Source organism: Polistes dominula, unplaced genomic scaffold (assembly GCF_049000335.1).
Source record: "Polistes dominula isolate Pdom_NZ unplaced genomic scaffold, Pdom_raw_medaka contig_49, whole genome shotgun sequence".
In the NCBI taxonomy this organism is placed as follows: Eukaryota; Metazoa; Arthropoda; class Insecta; order Hymenoptera; family Vespidae; genus Polistes; species Polistes dominula.
In genome coordinates this window covers 2,068,932-2,093,013 of record NW_028300914.1, presented here as the reverse complement: position 1 = coordinate 2,093,013, position 24,082 = coordinate 2,068,932, and the positions used below count along the sequence as shown (strand labels likewise).

Genomic DNA, 24,082 nt, shown 5'->3' with positions numbered 1-24,082 from the left:
TTACTCTATTCTTCTTTTTAAATAACTATACTACTTTTTTAACACTTAAGATGAATAGATTCACTTTAAACTAATAGTGTAAGTTAATCTAATTATAAAATACTAGTATTATATATAAACTTGTGTTTTATTTATTTATTATTCTCTTCCTCTTTTTGAATAACACAATAATACTTTGTTAAGGGGACCTTCTACTTTGCAATTTAAAAAAATTTTTTTTTTTTTTACATTTTTCGAATGTATATATATGTAGAAATATTGTATTAAAATTTCAAAAAGATCCGATATCTCTAACTACATTTTTGGTGCCTGAACGTAACTACCTCGGACCGCTTCCCTGAGCGTTCGGCGCGCACGAACGACTCTTATCTTGTTCAATCCCTTTCTATTTCATTGTTTATTCAAGCAGTATTTTATTTTAATCTGTATAATCCTTCGTATTGTCAGGTATATTTTTCGGGGGATCAGACATAGAGAAATATATAACTGTCTGAAGATGATGATATATAGATTATTAAATTATGATGATGTTAATGGGCTAATAATTTGAATAATACGTGGCCCATTGCTGGGCCCATTAATCGGCCAATGATCAACTGCCATTAATGGGCCGATAATAAATGCCGGTAATGGGCCGATAATAAATGCCGGTAATGGGCCGATACTAAATGCCGGTAATGGGCCGATAAAAAAAGCCGGTAATGGGCCGATAATAAATGCCGGTAATGGGCCGATACTAAATGCCGGTAATGGGCCGATACTAAATGCCGGTAATGGGCCGATACTAAATGCCGGTAATGGGCCGATACTAAATGCCGGTAATGGGCCGATACTAAATGCCGGTAATGGGCCGATACTAAATGCCGGTAATGGGCCGATACTAAATGCCGGTAATGGGCCGATACTAAATGCCGGTAATGGGCCGATACTAAATGCCGGTAATGGGCCGATACTAAATGCCGGTAATGGGCCGATACTAAATGCCGGTAATGGGCCGATACTAAATGCCGGTAATGGGCCGATACTAAATGCCGGTAATGGGCCGATACTAAATGCCGGTAATGGGCCGATACTAAATGCCGGTAATGGGCCGATACTAAATGCCGGTAATGGGCCGATACTAAATGCCGGTAATGGGCCGATACTAAATGTCGGTAATGGGCCGATAATAAATGCCGGTAATGGGCCGATAATAAATGCCGGTAATGGGCCGATAATAAATGCCGGTAATGGGCCGATACTAAATGCCGGTAATGGGCCGATACTAAATGCCGGTAATGGGCCGATACTAAATGCCGGTAATGGGCCGATACTAAATGCCGGTAATGGGCCGATACTAAATGCCGGTAATGGGCCGATACTAAATGCCGGTAATGGGCCGATACTAAATGCCGGTAATGGGCCGATACTAAATGTCGGTAATGGGCCGATACTAAATGTCGGTAATGGGCCGATAATAAATGCCGGTAATGGGCCGATAATAAATGCCGGTAATGGGCCGATAATAAATGCCGGTAATGGGCCGATACTAAATGCCGGTAATGGGCCGATACTAAATGCCGGTAATGGGCCGATACTAAATGCCGGTAATGGGCCGATAATAAATGCCGGTAATGGGCCGACCGACGTATCGAATCTGCGAACCGTCGAAGCTCTGAGTGCTCAAAAGATACCAGATCAAAGTGGAAGAAGGCAAGACTGGAAGAAATTGAAGAATATGAACAAGAAGAAGGTCTATTGTACGGTCCAGGCATCGCAGATTAAGTTTAGGTAAGAATTTTTAACGATTTTGAGTAGAAAAAAAAAACTTTAAACGCGTTTATCTCGAAAGTATGTTTTGAAATACTAGCTCCATCGTATCTCACGAACCAGTAAACCGATTCTTATAAAATTTAATCCACATATTCTACACATGAGCTGTAACAAAATGACGGAGAGTTTTTTCTTATATTTTAATTTTTACTATTTATTTTTAGTCGAAAACAATAAAAAAAAAGGTCAAATTTACGTTTTTTTTGTAATTTGTCCGCCATTTTTTTATTTATTGATAAAATTTTTATATAAAACTGTCACTTTGTAGCTGAAGTCATACAGAATATAAAACCATTTTACTTGTATGTTTCAGGTAAGCCATTCTCAAGTTCTGATGGAGCTACCAAAGCACTAAAGTTTTAAGGTGTTTTTTTATACTACTGTTTTTGCAATAAAAAATTAATTAAAATGAAAAAATAAAAATTCATTTATATAGTTTCAGACTCAATTTAACAAACCCAACAACTTTTAGATCGATATCTTTTATAGTTTTCTTGGAAAAAATTCGCGAAAATAGCCTTTTTTTTTTAGGTGCTCAGAGTAGAAGGTCCCCTTAATACTTAAAATGAATAGATTCACATTAAAATAATAGTGTTAGTTTATTTAATTGTAAAATAAACCTACTAAGATACTAGTATTACATATAAACTTGTGTTTTATTTTTTTTCTTAGTATTCTCTTGTTCATTTTAAATAACTGTACTACTTTTTTTAACACTTAAGATGAATAGATTCACTTTAAACTAATAGTGTAGATTTTTCTTATTATTAGATACTAATATTACATATATACTAGTGTTTTATTTATTTATTATTCTGTTCGTATTTTTAAATAATACTAGTTTCTTTTTTATACTTCAGTTAAAATAATAGTTCTATATTATATAAGTTAATCTAATCGTAAGACAAGACACATACATCTTTGGTGTTATTCATTCAATAGGATCGTAGAGTATCGTAGCAGTATAGTTATAAATAAATAGGAAATAAGAATAGCATGTAGAATAGCAATGCCATCAATCTATCAACTTATCTTAATAGACCTAATCCTAAAAAGAAGTCGACGAAAGTTCAATATCCGTTTTTAGATAAGTACAATTTGTTACTTAAGACTATTCTTACGCACACACACACACACACACACACACACACACACACACACACACACACACACACACACACACACACACACATAGATCTTTAGCTAAGTAGTACTTTGAAGTATGTATTCTTGAAATGTTAGAGTAACTAAATTTCATGGTATCAAATATGCAAATATATATATACATATATGATAGAAAAAATGGTGTAGTAAAATTTCGTAGAAAATATATGGTTAGTTGTGAAGAAAAGTTTGTTCTATCATTTTGTTTGATTAGGGGGGTTTTAGTTTGAAGCTTCTAATTTTAGTATGTTCACAAAGCAAAATGACAGATGTGTCAGTATCGATTGTTATACAGTAGGGAACAATCATTTGAAGGGATACTTTTCTAGATAATATTTTTTACTTGTTACTTTAGTAGGAAGTTAGAGTAATTCTAGTATATATATATATATATATATGTGTGTGTGTATGTTAAATAACATTCTGGATTACTTATTGGTCATTTAAAAAGAATAAAAATAATATAAAGAAACTTAGTATTTTGTTATTGGAATATTTGTTTCTTTTTTTATATAATAATACGTGTTAATTATGAAATAAAAATTATAGAAAATATTTTCGCATACAAATTAAAGAAAACAAAATGAACATACAATATATTAACTTTCAAGAATACGACAAATTAATAAAACCAATTATGATAACAACGAAAATTATTTCCGTTTGGCCATTGGATAAAGATTCAACTAGGATAACTCAAATATTTCGTAACTTGCACACATTTGCTATGTTTGCTATGGTAAGAAATATTATATTTTAATCTTATCTTATCTATTTATTTAAAAAAGGGTATCCCAAAAATTGCTAAAAATATAAATTGCTTAAATTGGTACCGAAAATACGTAGTTAATTATTTTTTTTTAAATAAAATTACAATATTTAATTTAAACGGTATAAAATATCAATTACGGTGTTGTTAAAAATTCATTTTAAGTCATTAGGTTCAGTGATTTTTGGATTATCCAAAATATGTTGTTGTAATATTTAACCCTTTGGGTACACACCTTTATTATGAAAATTATTTTGAAACATAATAATTTTAATTAAATTAATATAATAATTTAAATTAACATTAAATATAACATATAAAATATGATAATAATTAATAATAATATTATATAAGAAAATTACTACTTATTATTTTGAAATAAATCAAAATGAATGAATTACAATTTCATCTACAGTTTCTCAATGACGTATCAAAACGTCACATGTGCATCTTTGCTCAAACAACAGTACATGACGTTACTAATACGTCAAATGTAACCAAAGGGTTAATGTAAAGTATATTATAATTAAATAACAATTATTAATATATACATATATGTATGCAGATTATAACAATATCATTTGCAACAACGATGGAGGTAATAAATACGATCGATGATTTAAATGAAGCAACCGAGTGTGCACTTTTATGTACAGCCTTTTATCTCAGTTTATTACGTGTCACGATTTATTCATTACATCGCAAAGATATATCATACATCGTTGAAACTATGAAAAATGATTGGACATTAGCCAATTATGAGGAAATTGTAATACTCAAGGACAAATGTTTATTTACATTTCGTTTATCTAAATTGTTCATATTTTCTGTGGCTTTTACCATCTGTATATTTATTTCTGCTCCTTTCATAGAGGTATGTATATTAATTAACAACAATAATTAATAATAATTATAATATCATAAAAAATTAATAACAATAAAACATTAATAATAAAAAAAAATAAAAAAATAAAAAAAAGGAACGGGAAGAAACTTCGTTCAAAATGAAATAAAAATTTATTTGTCATTTTATCTTTGTTTTGTTCTAATTTTTTTTCTTGTTTTTTTTTTTTTAAATTTATTTTTAGAAAAGGTATGTATATTAATTAACAATAATAATTAATAATAATTATAATATCATGCAAAATTAATAACAATAAAAAATAAAATAAATAAATAATATATATAAATTATTAAGAAAATAAAGAGAAAGGAGAAACTTTGTAATAGAAATGAAATAAAAATTAATTTGTGATTGTATCTTTGTTTTATTTTATTTTTTTTTTTTTTTAAGGATTTATCTTTAATATAATATTTTATTTTTATTTATAAGGGATTTATCTTTAATATAATATTTTTTTTATTTATTTTTAAGGGGGACTCATCTTTAATAAAATATTTTTTTTATTTATTTTTAAGGTGGACTCATCTTTGATAAAATATTTTTTATTTAATATTAAGGGATTCATCTTTAATGAAATATTTTTTTTATTTATTTTTAAGGTGGACTCATCTTTAATAAAATATTTTTAATTTATTTTTAAGGGATTCATATTTATTAATATAATATTTTTTTTAAATTCATTTTTAAGGGATTCATATTTAATAAAATATTTTATTTATGTTTTTAGGGAATTATCTTTAATACAAATGTTAGAATATTACCATTTCGTGGATATTATTTTGTAAATCATACGATTTCACCTATATTCGAGATAATATATACCTTCAACGTATTATCAGGCTGTTTTTCAGCCACCACCATAGCCGGTGCTACGACTTTCAATCTTGTCATAATTATGCACGGTTCAGCTAAATTTGCTATTATACAAAATAGATTGAAACAAATCAAAGGAAACGATAGAAATGCATACGTAGAACTTTCGGAATGTGTTAAAAGTCATCAGGAAGCTATCACGTGAGTCAAATTGAATCGTTTTGTTTTTTTTTTTTAAACTTTGAACGATTCACATAAATGTGTTCATATTTATAACTTAACAAAAAAAATATATTATTATTATTATTATATTATTTTGTTAATTAATTTTGATTGTTCGTAGATAGGTTTGCAGATACATTGGAAAATGTTATAAATATCTTAGTATTGGGACAATTTATTATTAGTACTGGTTTAGTATGTTTCGCAGGATTTCAAATAACTGCGGTTCGTTAATTATTTACAATAAATACAATAATTTATATTATAAAGATTAATCTATACTATATTTAAATGTATATATATATGTGTGTGTGTATGTGTGTTATCTTAGATGATTGAAGATAAAGCTCGATTAATAAAATATACGTGTTTTTTAAACTCCGCAATTTTGGAACTTTTTCTATTCAGTTATAGTGGAAATGAATTGATCGATGAGGTAACAATTATTTTATTATTATTATTATTTTTTTTTTTTTTGGTATTAAATATATATATATATTAACGATTCATAAATGTTTATTATATAAATGTAGAGTGAGGCTATTGGATATGCTGCATATGAAAGTGAATGGTATAACAACAACTTGGGCTTAACACTAAAAACGATTATCATGCGATGCAGAATACCATGTAAAATAACAGCTGCTAAATTTTATAATATGTCTTTGGAAAGTTTTGCAAAAGTGAGTTACAACAAATTACAAAAATTATTAGAAAAAAACAATAATAATTGAAATATCACGTAAGATTCTTACAAATTGTTATTATTTATATATATATATAAACGTATTTAATATTTATATATTTATTTATAATAATATAATATATCTTCTCTTCTTAATATACATATAAATTACGTGTCACGTTGTTTGTCCGCAATGGACTCCTAAACTACTGAACCGATTTTAATCAAATTTTGCACATTGTGTGCAGTTTCATCCAACTTGAAAGATAGGATAGTTTATATCTCAATTTATATTATTTTATTGCGAATTATTTGTTGTTCATTAACAAAGAGTCACGATTATCTCTGTTAGTTCGATAAGATTTTAAGAGATGGCGGTATAAGGTAATTCGTTGACTTAAAGAAGTGTGTATCGGACTGATTGTGAGTCACAATAATGCGTGTCAGGGCACCCTTAGTATAATATAAAATATATAATATATAAAATAATATAATAATATTTGATATTTAAATAAATATATAAATATAAAATATATATAATAATTTTTATAAAAATTTATATTTTATAAAATATATATTTATGTATTGGGATCTTTGGCAGAGGCATGGCGTAGCAATTCGACCTATCTACACTAATTTTGAATTTAGCCACCAGATAGCGTATTCAAGTGCTAAAGATCCCACAATATATATTTTATATTTTTAACTTATATATATATATATATTTTTTTTTTCAGGTTCTCAGTACATCATTTTCATATCTCACAGTACTTCAAGCAACTAACGAAGAATAAAATAATCCCAAATATTATTTGTAGTAAACGTAGCTACATCAAAATGGATGATTATGCCAACTTCGTAATTTTTAAACATTCAGAATGTTACAATAAATATTAAATATAAGATTAATATATTATAAATATATATATACACATAGATAAATATAATATCATTATTATAGTAGAAGTTGAACTTGAAAATGTAGAAAATGATTTCTACGATTGTACTTCTTGTTTCTTTAATGAGAAAATAGAAAGAAAAAAATAATAAAAAAAAAAAAACTAAAAAAAAACAATTAGTTATAATAGTTCTCCTTTCTTAAATGGAGCATCGTAAAAACGAGCAAGTAATCCCGGCCGGGATAAACCATAAGCACGAATGACGTTCTTTAGAGCGTCTATCTCGTGGGATATTTTCATCACAGCAGTAGAGCACGTGCACTTGGCCCGAACACGCACACTGGTTCCTTCATTTTCTGCCTTTTCGCGTTCTTATGCACTTTCAAAACGACCTGAATAATCTGACCTCTGTGTGTGTGTGTGTGTGTGTTTTAGAAAATTTATGAAAAAAAGAAAGAAAAAAAAAGAACACCAACAAAATCCTACGAACATTCTCAGATTCAACATTATTAACATTTACACGAATACTTTCACTAACATTTAAATATATTTACATATATATATATCAGAGTCATTCAATTATTCGTACTAACAATTGTCATCCATTAACAACAATAGTTAAATGAACTTAAACGAGTTTACAATGTGAATGAATGACAATTAGTGTATTATTAAACGTGCACTTGGGCAATATGGCTAACATTAAAGTGGCAGTTCGTGTTAGACCAATCTCATCAATTAGGTGAGTGTACTTAATACGATTTTATTTGACAATTAATTCAAATGATAATTAATTGATATAAGTTTAAGTGTCAGATTGAAGTATCGTACTTAAAAAAAAAAATCAAAGGAAAAACAGGATGTCATTATACTTAAACACAGATGCAGTATAACATACGGCTGTCTCCTGGTGTCTTTATGAGGAGTGTGTTTTCGTTTCTATACTTAGACGAGTCAGAGAGACAGAGATGGTTGTTAAATGTGGTAGAAGATAAATAAAGAACAATATAAAATAAAATCTTTAATGATCAATTTTCATCATCGTCAAATAGTAATTAAAAGAAATCGATCATGATTGGTTAAAAATAAAATAATGAAATTAATTACGAACGTATTTGATTGCTATTAATTGAGTTCAGTATTCTTGGTATTTGTTTTTTTTTTTTTTATATATATATAGGTACAATAATATTATAATTAATATAATATACATAATAAATAAAAAATTATTTGTAATATATTATAAATATATTATAAACATATTATATATATATATATATATATATATATATATATAGTTATAAAATTAAATATATAAAAAATAAATATATTAAATAATATTTTTTATATATTTAATGTTTTATTTATATTTAATTTTATATATTTATTATAATATATATAAGTAATAATCCTTTTATTAAGGATAAATCAACAAATTTTTTTTGTCATTATACAAACATAATTTTCTAATATCAAATGAAATCCTGAAACCCATCAATTTTTGAGTATCATCCTTTAATAAATTTGATAATTTTCATTAATTAATAAATTATGATTATTGTAATTAATTAATTGATTATTTAGGGAATCGAAGAATACTAAATCAAACATAATCGTCTGCAACAACGATCAAAATGTGATATCATTGACGAATTTGAAAGTATCGTTGAACAAAGCTGGTGATAGTCGTGAACGTACAAGAAAATATGCTTTTGATTATTGTTTTGATTCAACCGATCCTGAATCAGAAAATTATGCCGATCAAAGGAAGATTTACGATACGATTGGTAAAACTGTCCTGAATGATATATTTTCAGGATACAATTCTTGTCTTCTAGCATATGGACAAAGTGCTTCTGGAAAAACTTATACTATTATGGGTACAGAGGTATTACACGATTATTACATATAATTCAATATTTAATATAAATATTATTATTATTATTATTATTAAAAACGATAGGATTTGTTTGTTTTTTTTTTCACAGAATGATCCAGGATTAACACCGAGACTTTGTCAGGGTATATTTGCACGTATAAATGAAGAAAAATTAAAGGATAATATCTTCCACGTATCAATCAGGTGTTTATATTTATTATATTTTATATTATGGAATTTAATAATATATATATATTTATAATTTTTTTTACAAATATATATTAATTATATTACAAATTATATTATATAATTATAATAATAATAATAATAATATATATAGTAACCATAAAAGTTTCAAAATAGATCTAAAATATATTATTATATATTTTATAAATTTATTCAAAATATATTTATAATATTTTAAATATATAATTAATATATAATTTATAACATTTTAAATATATATATTAATATATTAGGTCGAGTCATAAGTAACTTCCGATGGGGTTATGTAAAATCTATTTTTCGTATTTACCTATTATAAGTCACTGAAACAAACGGATTTTCAATATCACTGTATAGATGAGGATTCAGTTTAGTCTTCTGTCAACTTTTTTATGTAATCAATGTTACATTTAACCGTTTTTCTTAACCCACTGAAATGGGATAGTAAAAAGTGCATATTCGACATGTAATACTTTAAGAATTGAAACAAGACAATTAGCACTAAAGTGGCAATTGAAAAAATATACAGCGTATACAGTGCAGGACTGATAACTGATGATAGGGCAGTTCAGAAATTGATTTGTCAAATTCCGTTTCTGGAGATACGATCTTAAAAGATGAACCGAGTGCAACGACGTATTTCCGACTTTGACGAACCTTTTAAAGGTAATATTGGAGAGCAAAATCCAATAGATACGTTGAACAATTGCAAAGAGTGCAAAAAAAAAAAACAAAAAACTCCATGAAAGGTGTCTTGCACTTATCAGTCGTAGAAACGCCATTGTTTGTCTCATTAAAAAAAAAAAAAAAAAAACGGAAGTTATTTATGACTCGACCTAATATATTTTATAATAGTTTAAATATTAAATAAATCTTGTTTTTTTTTCTAAATTTATATTTTTATCTAATTTTTCTAACAAATTACAATACTACAATTTTATCAAAAAAAAAAAAAATATTTTACAATAAAATAATTCATTTATAAAATCATAAGTAGAAACATTAATTAATTAATACTTTATCTATAATATAAAAATAACATTTTGACATAAAAATATTATCTAAATAATAATATATAAAATTCGCTTTTTATTATAAAAATCAATGATCTAATGAATCTGATGATACCAAAGTGTTAGAAAATCATGAATAAAAGCATTAGACCTAAAATCAATAAATATATATATATATATATATATATATAGCTTAATAATATCTTACAAAGAAAACCACTGCCATGCGAAAATATATACTGCAAATATGATTGATGATAGCCACTCAACGATTAGACAGCTCGTTTACAAAATGCTTATAGTAATGAAAAAGGATGGAAAGTAGAGTTTTGATGATATCTCAAGATAAACGATTAAATACACGTTTTCTAACTATTACATTTGAAAATATGAATTACACGTAAATGTGTAATATGAAACGTGAAAATGTTTCAGAATAATAACAGGTAGTAGTAGTAGTAGTAGTAGTAGTAACATTTGTTGGATTCCATTTAGAAGGTTAAATCCCCTTACATGACCTTCACTTTCTTATCGTAAGGTTTATAATATCTCTATTTAATAATAATCGTGGGAATTGATCGCAGGTACGGCACCTTTCTCACCTCACGAATATATATATATATATATATATTCACATGAAATTGATGAATATGTGTACAAACGCGTTTGTATATGTGTGTGTGTATGTATGTATGTATGTAGCTTATTCTTATTGTAAGGATTAGATCAGGTTAATCTCGATGACGAACACATGTTTGCTATTTGGTCAAGGTTCACCTATCGATGCAATTTTATCAGCTATTTTCAACGGGTCTCACATTTCAAGTAGTATTACACATTGTTTCTATACTCCAATCGAATTTGCGATCGATATTATATAAGAAGAATAATAATCGTTTTGTTATCGTTCGATTGAAAGTTTGTTCTTTGAAAATTGACGAATATTAGTAACCCCGTCGTCAATTTTCATTCAACACACATATATATATAGATATATAGATATATGGAAATTGGATATTTTCTATAAATAGAAAAATAGTTATTTTATCTCTTGAGGTATTAACAAATATATTTTATTAATATTGCTTAAAAAAAAAGATATTATTGAAAAATATTTCAATACGAATTAATTTATTATTAATTAAATATTATAATAATTAATAATAAAATTTGTATATTTAAATATGTTATTTAATTAATTAATAATTTAATTAATATAATATCTGAATGTAATAATATTAAATTAATAAAAAAACAATTAATATTATTCTTTTAATATTAATATTATGATATTAATAAATTTGTATAATTAACTATATTAAATTAATTTACTATAGTTAACTGTAATATTAACTATATTTAATATTACTATAATAATAATATACTAAACTATAATTAATAATACATAGTATATTTATTTATAATATATATTATATTTATATATAGTATATATAATTAATAATATACTAAAGTATATTAATAATACTATAATATTAACTATATTTAATTAATTTATCATTTAATTAATATAATAAATAAATATAATAATATTAAATTAATAAAATAATTAAATGAATACAAATTAATATTATTATTTTAATCTTAATATTATTATATTAATATAATAATTAAATTAATATAATTTAATAATTATATTAATGTTAATTATAATATATAATTATTTGTATATATTTAATAAATAATTAAATAATTAATATAATATAATAATATTAATACAATAATATAATAAATAAATTAATATAATAAAATATATTATTTCATTAATTAATAATATATAATACCTCTTTAGGTCTTAACAAATTAACATTTAACATATTATTAACAATGGTAAAAAAAAAATATAGTAGAAAATAAGGGTTAATTGAGAAAGGGTTGAGAGGTGTGGAAGGTAATTCCTAAGACGTATAAGTTGAGCTTGCAAACTTGTAAAGCTCGATCCCTAGTTGGCCTGGATGTGTCTTACAACTTTAGTCAGTGCCTCGTGACTCGCAATCCTAAACGGACGCAAAAAGCTCATTCTCTTTATATATATATATATATATGATATTATATTTTCTATCTCACGTTTTTTACCCTATTTATTATCTTTATCTATCTCGTTTGTCTTCACTTTACTTTCTCTCTTTCTTTCCCCATTCTCTAGTCAGTTAAAAGAAAAATAGAAAATTTACAAAAAAAAAAGATCTATTTACGTGTCTTCTACGTGTACTTTGTATTTCATTTTTTTTTTATTTTATATATTTCGAAAATAAATAATATTCAGTATTTTATTATCTAATATATATATATATATATTCGTATTTATAGGGGGAAAAAAAAAATAATAATTTAAAAGAGAAACACTTTGGAATTGTTTAAAGTGAAATTTAATATTAAATTATTTAAAGTGAAATTTATCATTAAATTATTTAAAGTTTAATATTTAAAATTAAATAAAATTTTGTATTATTTAAAGTTTAATATTTCAAATTAAATAATATTAAGTTTAATATTTAAAATTAAATTATTTTAAGTTAAATATTTAAAATTAAATTAATTGAAGTTAAATAAAATTATATTTATTTAAATTTCAATTTAAAATTAAAATTAAATAAAATTATATATTATTTAAAAAAATTAAACCTAAAATTGTAAATTTTATTAAATAAATCAAATAATACCCTAAGAATATAACAACCGTTGTAAATTGAAATTATATTTCATTGAAGTTCCTTGTGCTTGTGATAAAACATTTATTAATTTATTATTTAAAAAAAAAACAAAAAAGAAGAAAAAATTGCATCGTGATTGTTTATTGATGTCCTTGAAGAATGAATATTTATAACATGTGTAGTACCACACCATCCTAAGTTATTACATCATAAAAGAACAACCCTGATGTAATTAAAGGGTGAAGAAGTATAAAAATAAAAAAAAAAGACGAATGTGATAAGGAAACGGCTAACGTGCGTTTAATCAAAGAAAAAAGAAAAAAACATAAGACAAAAAAACTTTATAATTCTGCTACTGTTAAATACCTGTGTGGTGTGTTATAATAAGAAGAAATAGAAGAAAGGTGAGGAAACGTGAAGAGAAAGAGTCACGTGTTAAATAATTAGATCAAGTTTGAAATCTCGACTTGAAATCTTACTCAAGGTATATATATATACATATATATATATATATATACATATATATATATACTAAAGTTGTTGTTGCATGGTCGCACGTGAACAAGTTATATAGTGATCTGTATATGTTAAAAGATATTACTACCAACATTTCTGGCATAATAAGAAAACGTACACTTAAAAAAAAAAAAAAAAAAAGAAGAAAAGTAATAAGAACACATGAAACTAATTAAAATAACTATTGTTATCATGAAAAACTTAAATACAATTTTATTAACATAATTAAAAATTGAATATCATTGACCAACAATCTTGAAAGTTGTATTGGAATATTTTTAATTGTAATGTTAGCAATGTTAATAATAATTTAAATGAAATAAATTTCAAGGAGAAATATGATTTTAAAAATGATAATTATTATCATGAAAAAGTATATGAAAGATAGAAAAAAAAATAATTATTTGGATTATATATTTTTTATATATAATATATAATTTTTGTGTATATATATATATATATATATATATATATATATATATATATTATTTAATTAACTTTAAATTTAAAAAAATTTAATACAAATTTTATATTATAAATTATATATTATATCTGAATATATATAAATTACGTGTCACGTTGTTTGTGCGCAATGTACTCCTAAACTACTGAACCAATTTTAATAAAATTTTGCACACTTTGTGCAGTTTCATTCAATTTAAAAGATAGGATATTATTTATATATAAATTTAATTTTCTAATAAAAATATTTAATATTATAAAAATTAAATATAAAATTTTAATTTAAACAAAAATTTATCTAAATACTAAATATATATTAATTATAATATATATATATATATAATATATAAATTTTTATGTATTATATATATATATATATATATCGTGATTGTATAAACGAATACTGCTTGTCTTCGTAAAGACAGTCGTGGACGTAAAATCGTTAAATAGGTTAATGGGTAAACGAGAGAAAACTTTACTTGAACATTTGCCGAGAGTGAACAAGGACTCCAAGGGGTGTTATTGCTAGTCCTTTAGGGAACATTACTTACACCCATAAATTGTATTTAATTATATGCAATTCTATTCTTTTCTTTTTTTTTTTTTCATTTTCATCGTTAGTAGTTTTACAATAAAAATCCCAGTCGTAAATCTTTATGCACTATTATCAAACAAAACTAACAATTCAGATTTGAAGTATTTTGTAAGTATTTTCAATAATATATTGTAATACTATAAATAATATATCAAATAAAATCATTTGTAAATGACATTCAAGATCATTGTAATTATGTAATTATTTCTGTAATTTGTAGGATCAATTATTAGCAATGATTTTGAATTCAACTTTGTGTTATTTATAAACGTGAATTTTTATGAACGATCATCAGACGAAAATATAATTGCAGTTTTCACAATATATTATATTTCAACACATAACACAATATTCTATACTAAATAATATATCGAATGAGATCAATTATTTTCCAATAGCATGATATAAGGTAATTTATAATCACGTGAATTCTTAGGATAAAAAAAAAAAAGCAATGATCTTTTGTTCGCACGCCCTTTTCGAGAAACTTGCAACATTATGCACGCAACACGTTCAAATATATATATATAAATATATATATGATTTATGATATATTATCCAAATTTTTAATTTTGATTATTGTCAACAATTTCAGAATTTATTTTGTTTTACATTTTAAATCCTTTTGTTTTATTTTTTTTTTGCAATTTTGTTTTGTTCTTATTTGTACGTAGTGCATTTGACTCTGTCAGTAATCAAATGAAAAATATTAGTATTTTTTTGAGATTGAACTTTTCTATGTTTAAAATAATAATTAATAAAAAAAAGAAAATAACTGTAAAAAAATGTCAAAAAAAAACAAATTTCAGAATGTATGTTGTTTTACGTTTTAAATCCTTTTGTTTTTTTTTTTTTTGCAATTTTGTTTTGTTCTTATTTGTACGTAGTGCATTTGACTCTGTCAGTAATCAAATGAAAAATATTAGTATTTTTTTGAGATTGAACTTTTCTATGTTTAAAATAATAATTAATAAAAAAAGAAAGTAACTGTAAAAAAATGTCAAAAAAAAAAAACCAAATTCCAAAATTATTTTGTTTTATATTTTAAAATCCTTTTTTTTTGTACCTTTGTTTGTTTGTTTGTTTTTTTTTTCTTTTCGTATCTAAAGTTTATTTGACTCCGTCAGTAATCAAATAAAAAAAAAATATTATAATATATAAAAATATTATTATTATTATTGAAATTTAACTTTATTATGTTTGAAATAATAAAAAAAAAATACAAAAAAAAAATACAAAAAAAATCCTGAATTGAATTTAAAAAAAACAAAAAAAAATACAACGTAATAGAAAAGTGTGTCGAAGGTCACACACATTTCGATCGTAGTTCGATGAGTTTGTTCGCGAGTAAAATGTAACTATTACATTTTCTTTTTTACTTTCTTTATCTTTATCTTTTTCTTTTTCTTTCAAATTACCATCACGTTAGTCGTCGTCATCGATATAATGGCCGAGAGAGTGCAAGATTGCAAATCGATTCTCTTATTTCCCTTAGCCTTTCGTAATAACCGTTAGACACGAAAACTTTAACGTGTTGTACGACGTCGCCGTTTTTTTTTTCTTTTTTTTTGTTTCCTTTCGTTTTTTAACCGACACCTTCTTCTTCCTTTCCTACTATCTCCTCTTCATCCTTTCTTTTTATTTTCTTTTAAAAATTCATGAAACCACTCGAAAAGTTGTAAATTGCATTTGATTAAATGATTTTCATCACACACACACATCCACACAACACCTTTTGACACCTAACGAATTTTAATTGATAAACATAAAAAATTAATAAAATAATTTATTAAATATTTCTTTTTTTTTTTTTTAATGTAATAAAAAAAGAATGTAATATATAGTTTTAATTAATAAATAAAAGAATATGTTTAATTCTCCATTACAGTGAAAATTAAAAATTGTAGTCAATGAAAAAATAAAATAATAATAATAATAATTACTGATAATTACTACTGGTAATTAATTAATTAATTAATTAATTAAATCTTGATGTTTTTAATTGTTTTAGCTATTTAGAAATTTATAACGAAAGGGTGAGGGATCTTTTAAAACCATCAACGAGTTGCCATAAACTAAGAGTTCGTGAACATCCTCGATTAGGTCCTTACGTTCAAGGTACAATAACAAATAACAAATTTATTATTAATACAATAGAATCTAAATTATCATTAATAAAATATATATTTTATATACAAAATAAATATATATATATATATATTTTGATATATATATATATCCATTTTTCCTGGGTTTCCCTTTTAGTCGCCTTTTACGACAAGCAGGGATTACTGGGGGGGAATTCTTTCCCGCCACCCCCACGGGGTATATATATATATAATATATAATATATAATATAATATAATAATATATAATATATATATTATAATATATTATATTAATATTAATTAAATTAATATATTATAATATATTTATATAATTATTTTATAATATAATAATTTAATTAATATTATAATATAATAAATAAATAATATAATATATTTAATATTATATTATATTCTAATATTATTCTAATTATAATATATATATATATATATATATATATATATATATATATATATATAATAAAATAAATTCTGATATTAAATTAATTCATAAAACAATCAAAGATTCTTCATAGATTCTATTGTATAATAAAATCATTAAAAAATTTCCAAAACTCAAACAAATTATATAAAATCAAATAAAATTTATTAAAAATTTCCTATAAATATAAAAAAAATAATAATATTTTATTAAGGATTAACACATCACGTTGCTCACACGTTGGAAACGTTAATGTCATACGTTGAGGGTGGTACAAAAGCAAGAAAAACAGCAGCCACGTTACAAAATTCAAACAGTAGTCGTAGTCACGCATTGCTCACAATTCTTCTTAATCCAGAAACAACAACAACAACATCAACAACAACAACAACAACAACAACAACGACAACTACGACTAGAAATAACGATAGAAAATATGATGACGCGTTATCATTTAGACGCAACGACGTCATACTTCCTAATAACAGCAGTAAACTGCATTTGGTCGATCTAGCCGGTAGTGAAAATGCTCAAAGGTGTGACGGTGTGCATCGTTTAAAAGTAAGTCATGAAAAACCAAAAGTCCCCAAAAAAAAATTCAATCAAATCAAATCAAATCAAATAAATGTGTATTTATTTATATTATATTATATTAAATATATTTCAATTATTTATTTTGTTATTATATTAATTAATTATTATAAATAACATTCACGAGATAATACACACATACACACACACACACGTGTAAGATTTACAATTGTTCCATGCATTTCTTTTTTTTTATATATATATATTTTTTTTTTTTTTTAGTAATTTAATAATACAATAATTTTATTAGTTATTTTTATTTATAGGAGGGTGCAAATATTAATAAAAGTTTGGTAGCCTTGGGAAATGTTATTTCAGCTTTAACAGGAAAAGTCTCGGGTGCTAGTGGTTCTAGTAAAAGGTATATCCCTTATAGAGATTCTTCCCTTACTTGGCTTTTGAAGGACGCACTCGGTGGAAATGCTACCACCATTATGCTCGCAAGTAAATATTATTTTACTTAATTAACTATACCGTTTTTTTTATTATTATTATTATTATTTATTTACCTACCTCATTAATCTACTATTTTCTTTTCTTTTTTTTTTTGTTTGAATAGTAGTACCTTTATTTGTTAAAAATTATTTCATCATTCGTGTGCATACCTCACTACCACACTTATTTTTTTTTTTTGTAAGAATAGAAGAACCTTTATTTGTTATAATCACACACACACACACACAAAACACAATAATAAATTAATATTAAAAAAATATTGAATTATATTTACAGCGGTATCACCAGCAAGTGAAAATTACAACGAAACCGCGCATACATTACGATTCGCACAAAGGGCGCACAATGTGGTCAATAAACCCATGGTCAATGAAGATCCCATGGCAAAAACAATTCGAGAATTAAAGGCTGAAATAACTAGATTGAAATCATTGTTATTGGAAAAGGTAAAACATTACAAAATCATCATCATCATCAAAATGTTTTTATATTTTGTCTTCATTTACATATGTACACCATATATTATATTTTTGTTTATAGAACATCGAGCCGGATAATAAAACATTGCAGGATGAATTGGAACTTAAAGATTTGGAAAAAAAGAAGAAAAATGATTCATCGAATAATAGCGTGCAAGAAAATAAACAACAAATCGAAATCAATCGTCAAATAGAATATAAAAATGAAGATGATGATAGTAACAGTGGTGTTTGTGTTGTTAGTAGTGGTGGTAATAGCAACAGTGGAATTCTTACTTTAGTCAGACGGGTAAATTCAACTGAAAATTTAACAAGTCACGATAGTGCCATTGTAAAATCTATCAGAAAATTTGGTTCGTACGAATGTCTCGATCATAAAACAACAACAGCAACAACCGAAACAACTACTACTTTAACTGGTTACAGTTATAATCGTGCAGAAGTTTCCGAATTGGAAGATGATGAAAATGATTTTATTGGTGAAATTAACGAAGCTGTATTTGTCGACATTCCAACACTAGTCGCTGTATTAATAAAACCAGATAATAGTTTTAACGAAAGATCATCTCATCAACAAATTGAAGAAATATGTTCAGATGAAATACAAGAATATCCAATAGAAACAGATTTTATTGATAACAATAACGTACGTGATATTTGTGAAAATCTTACGAGAACAAATATTACCAATGATCGTTCTTACGAAGATGAATATAATCATCATTTTAATTTAGTTGATTTAAACGATGAGATCAATGATACTCCATCGACAAAAATTATTCAATCGAGTAGAAAAGAAAAATCGAAATTTCGTAAACAAGATTCGATCAATATTGCAACACCATCAACAACAACAACAACAACATCTACAAATTTGTATATGTCAAAAAAATTTGGTTCTGTTGAAATAATACAAAAGAGACCTAACAATTTATCAACATATTTAGAAAGATCCAATACAAATTTGGAAAAACGATCTAATGATAAAATTAACGAGGAAAATCAATGTATAGATAAAAGAAAATTAGATGATACTAAAAGTGACATTTATACGAATTTATGGAAAGATAATAATAATAAATCTGACAGTAGGGATCATTTACAAAGAACTAATAGTAATGAGTTTGAAAAAAATTCAAAGGATACATCATCGATGATAAGTCTTATCAATAAGATCAAAAATAATGCGAGAAAACCAAGTTTAGAAAGTTTGAAAAGGAAAACAAGTAAGGACAGTAGTTCGAGTAGTTCGAAAGATGAACAAATATTGATTTCTAGTTTGACGAATGACAAAGTACTAAGAAGAAAGGATTCGATAGATCATAGTTTGTCTATGAGAGCTCATACACCTGTACAAAAAGTAAAAAGAGCAGAAATTGTGGCTGCTGTTACAGAAAGATTATATTCAAGTAGAAAACAGGTGGAAGAAATGACAACTGTGACAGGACCTGCATCAACTTCGGTTTCGGGTATTCGTTCACCTCCTGAAGGAACGGATGTTAGATTAACAAATTCTGCAGCATTGACGACTAAATCGAAACTTCAAGAAATATCGAGAAAAATGTTAGCAAAACGACGTCGTGTTAACGTTGACACACAAACTGAACAAAATCAAACGATTCGTATGAAAGATTCGTCATCTTTGACTGATGAAACTAAAATAGTTTGTCAAGATGTAGGTGTATTGACCGATGAACATAACAATTGTCATCATCAAACAATCACAGACAACAGATTACCTGTCATTAGAGTCAAAGAAATTGCAACGTTAACTGACAAATTGAAAAATAAAATCATGGAATCTAAAGATGCTGAATGTTTGGTTAATGATCTTAATTTTTACGAATACGGTGTTAATTTTGTAAATAATTCAACATTGTTATTGGATGATACGAGAACTTATGTTAATCAAATGTCTAACACGGATATTTCTGAATTATGTTTAACTAATGATCAAAAGGTTGATCGTTTTGATAAATCAACGAATACAGTGATTGCTCCTGTTGCAAACAATTCTGTCGTTCAAACACAAACGCCATTGCAACGACCAGTTGTAGAAGAAAAAACAACGCAATATTTAGAAGAAAATTGTAATGTTATAAAAGAATCAAATCCTATGACAACAACTGTTGAACAGAAATCAGAAAGAAACATTATTTCCATGTGTTTACCTGATACAATAAATATAACTATTGAAAGTTCCAATTTGTTAGAATCCAATATTGTTATAACAGACAATACTTTAGATAAGACAGGTATCACGGATAAGAAAGATATATCTTATTTAAAAGATAACGAATGTCAAACTGAAAATAAAAATATCAAACAGGATGATAAGAGTAACAATGATTGTTATATTAAGGAATTTACAACAAAATCAAGTGTTAGTCAAACGGATAACAAATCATTTAGAATTGAAAATATCTTTGATGATCCTAAAAATAATAATATCTCAAAGATGCGTAATCAAACAGAAGATACATTGAATAAATCTAAAAATACAGTTAAAAAAGCATCGGTTACTTTTACCAATTCTTTGGGTACTTCATTCATTCCAGATACAAAAGAATCTGCTACTGACATGAACAAAAGACAAATTTATGCTCTACAAAGTGGTCAATCGTTTACACAAAATAAAAGCATCAGAGAAACGTTTATTTCGAAAAAATATAATAACAATAGATTAGCTACAGATGTTTGGAAAAATTGGATGATTTCGTTTCCTTCAACATCTTCCTGGCAACATCCGAGAAATGTTTTATCAGTTAATGGGTTGACATTTGCATGGAACAATAGTTTGAATAATGATTGTGCTACAATCGTTGGTACTGCAAATTTTAAAAATACTTTAGAAGAATCTAACATTAATTCTAATGTTTTTCTTCCTAATAATAATAATAATAATAATAATAATAAAAACGAAGTTACAGATTTAAAATCACCATCTTTGATCAACAAAATAACAGATTCGAAGAGATTACACGAACATGATTATAATTTTTCTGACGACAGTCTTGATTATAATGAAGAAAATCTAATATCTAATTCTAATAATGTAAATATGGAAACTAATGAGGAAAATGAAACGTTTGAAAATATTTGTCAACCTGACGTGGTAGCACAAACGAAAAAAGAAAATTTAACAACCTCGTTAGGAAATTCGTGTGACAATAATGTCGAACATTCTAATCATTTTGAAGACGATCAGACGATTGAATTCCCCAAAAAAATACCAATAGAACCAATGGATGATTCTTCCATCTCTGTTCATGACAATAAATCATTGATTTTAGGTCAACGTTCAATGAACGTTGATAATTTGCAAGAAGAACGAACTAATTTGGAAGAAAATTCATCAAATTTTGTTAAAAATTCTTACAAGAAAAAAGTTACATTTATGGATAACAAAAGTTCAAAAGAATGTCATAATAATGATAAACCAAAAGAATTCAATTCATTGAATCAAAGTAATAAAAGTTTGTCCAAATTTGTTGTTAAAAATAAAACTCATGTACAAAATGATAACAACGATGATTCTTCGAATTATTTATTGAATAATGTTGAAAATAATTGCAATGATTCTGACAGTGGTGAAGAAGAAGAAGAAGAAGAAGAAGAAGAAGAAGAAGAAGAAGAAGAAGAAGAAGTTGACAAAGAGGAAAATTGCGTTATTAAATTGAAAAGAAAAATATTACAAGAATACGTCAATGAGGCAACCATTTTTATGCGTAATATGAATTCTTTAAATGAATGTATAAATATGGCAAATATTTGTGATAAACCTCGTAGACAAGAAAAAAACGAGCAACAAATTATCAACAATGTTGTCCTCATTTTCGAAATGAACACAAAATTGTACCATTAAAATATAACAAAGGTAATAATGATAATAGTAATGAATTGTTATTAGAAGAAAATGACGTAAAATTACAAACAGAATCGTTTAAAAAATGTTTAGAAGGTATTGAAAGATTAGAAAATTGTATAGAAAAAACAAATAAACATAACGAGTATCTTCGTGAAAAATATGGCATAGTAGTTGAATCTACTGGCGCTAAATTAGGTTTAGCGAGCACTAGTATAGATTCTAGTCAAAATTCTAACATAATATCTTCTAATATAATTCAAAGAGATAGAAATTTACAAGAAAAAGAAACAATACATTCGGAAACATTAGAAAATTTCGTACCTTCGAACAAGATTTCTCACAATGATTCTTTCATGTCGAAATTTATTGAACATCCGTATGATCAATTAAGAATTTATGATGATTTTTATGATACGAATAATGAAGAAATGTTTGATATAAAAAGTAAAATTGAAAGGAAACGTACTACTACTAATCGTATAATGAACAACGATTATCCTTCATCTTGTCATTGTCATACAAAAAGTATATCTTATCGAAAAGAAAAACATTTTCAAAAAAGTACATGTAAACTTTATCATTTTTATGACGATAGAACAATAAAAAACGTACCACTCGATGATACGTTAATAAGACCGGAAGATGAACATTTAGAATTATCGAGTAGCATTTTAATGAAACCTATCAAGTATTATGAAAGTTTAGAAAAATCAATCGGAGATAATGAATTTCCAAGATTAATATCTAATACATTATTGAAATGTACCAAAAATGAAACACCCAATTTTATTAATTCAAGAATATTTCATCGATCAACTACCATTACCGATACCAAACCTTATTCTCGTGAAAGGTGGAGATATCGTTTTGAAAGTCCAAGAGCTAAATTTTTAGAATTGTTACACGAAAGACGACGAATCGTTGAAAACAGTAGAGATGTTACATTTTAAAAAGTCATCTTCTTCATCATAAAAATATGTAAATTATAAATTCATTTCCCCCCCCTATATATTTTTCTACATATTAATCAAAGAAGAGAAAGATAATAAATACGAAAACAAAACAACAACAAAAAGAAAACCGAAAACAAAAAAAACAAAACCAAAATATACATATATAGTGCAACGATCACATAACGAATTAACATATAATTGTCATTATTATTTTTATCTTTCTCACTGTTCTATTGTAAAACAATTAACATGAATTTTATCAATCCTTATCACTTACTTAAGAATTACAATGCATTTCTATATACTTATAATTACATATATGTACATTAGAAAACGATAAGACTTCAAAAATTGTATAATTGATAAATACAATACTTTTTTCTCTCTCTCTCTCTCTCTCACTCTCTCTCTCTCTCTCTCTCTCTCTCTCTTCAATTAATCTAATATTCTCTTTAATATTGTAATATAAAGGAATAACAATCAATTTACTTTTTTTTTTTTTTTTTTAAATAGATAGAAAATTCTTAATATACTCAAATATAATGAAATAATGACAAA

At 25.3% G+C, this 24,082-nt stretch overlaps 2 protein-coding genes across 2 annotated transcripts; both read left to right on the top strand.

Moving 5' to 3' along the window:
* The first annotated feature begins 2,516 nt into the window (after nt 1–2,516).
* Nucleotides 2,517–7,444, top strand: LOC107066787 (odorant receptor 13a). The gene is made up of 7 exons (XM_015321724.2): nt 2,517–3,715; nt 4,311–4,619; nt 5,377–5,663; nt 5,810–5,909; nt 6,016–6,120; nt 6,218–6,367; nt 7,107–7,444. Exons 1-7 carry the CDS (start codon nt 3,560–3,562, stop codon nt 7,161–7,163), a joined length of 1,164 nt encoding a protein of 387 aa, XP_015177210.1. The 5' UTR covers nt 2,517–3,559; the 3' UTR covers nt 7,164–7,444.
* A 29-nt stretch (nt 7,445–7,473) lies between these two features.
* LOC107066877 (uncharacterized) lies at nt 7,474–23,915 on the top strand. Its single transcript, XM_089179864.1, is given in 9 exon segments — nt 7,474–8,010; nt 8,853–9,156; nt 9,257–9,351; nt 16,642–16,748; nt 17,392–17,738; nt 18,035–18,212; nt 18,501–18,670; nt 18,765–22,499; nt 22,502–23,915. Coding segments are annotated over 9 exon segments (6,045 nt in total). The 5' UTR covers nt 7,474–7,921; the 3' UTR covers nt 23,522–23,915.
* Nucleotides 23,916–24,082: the final 167 nt, after the last annotated feature.

Coding starts and splice junctions, on each gene's coding strand:
- LOC107066787 (XM_015321724.2), top strand. CDS start 3,560: ATGAACATACAATATATTAACTTTCAAGAATACGACAAATTAATAAAA. Junction 4,620..5,376: donor TTTCTGCTCCTTTCATAGAG/GTATGTATATTA, acceptor TTATGTTTTTAG/GGAATTATCTTTAATACAAA. Junction 6,121..6,217: donor GAAATGAATTGATCGATGAG/GTAACAATTATT, acceptor ATATAAATGTAG/AGTGAGGCTATTGGATATGC.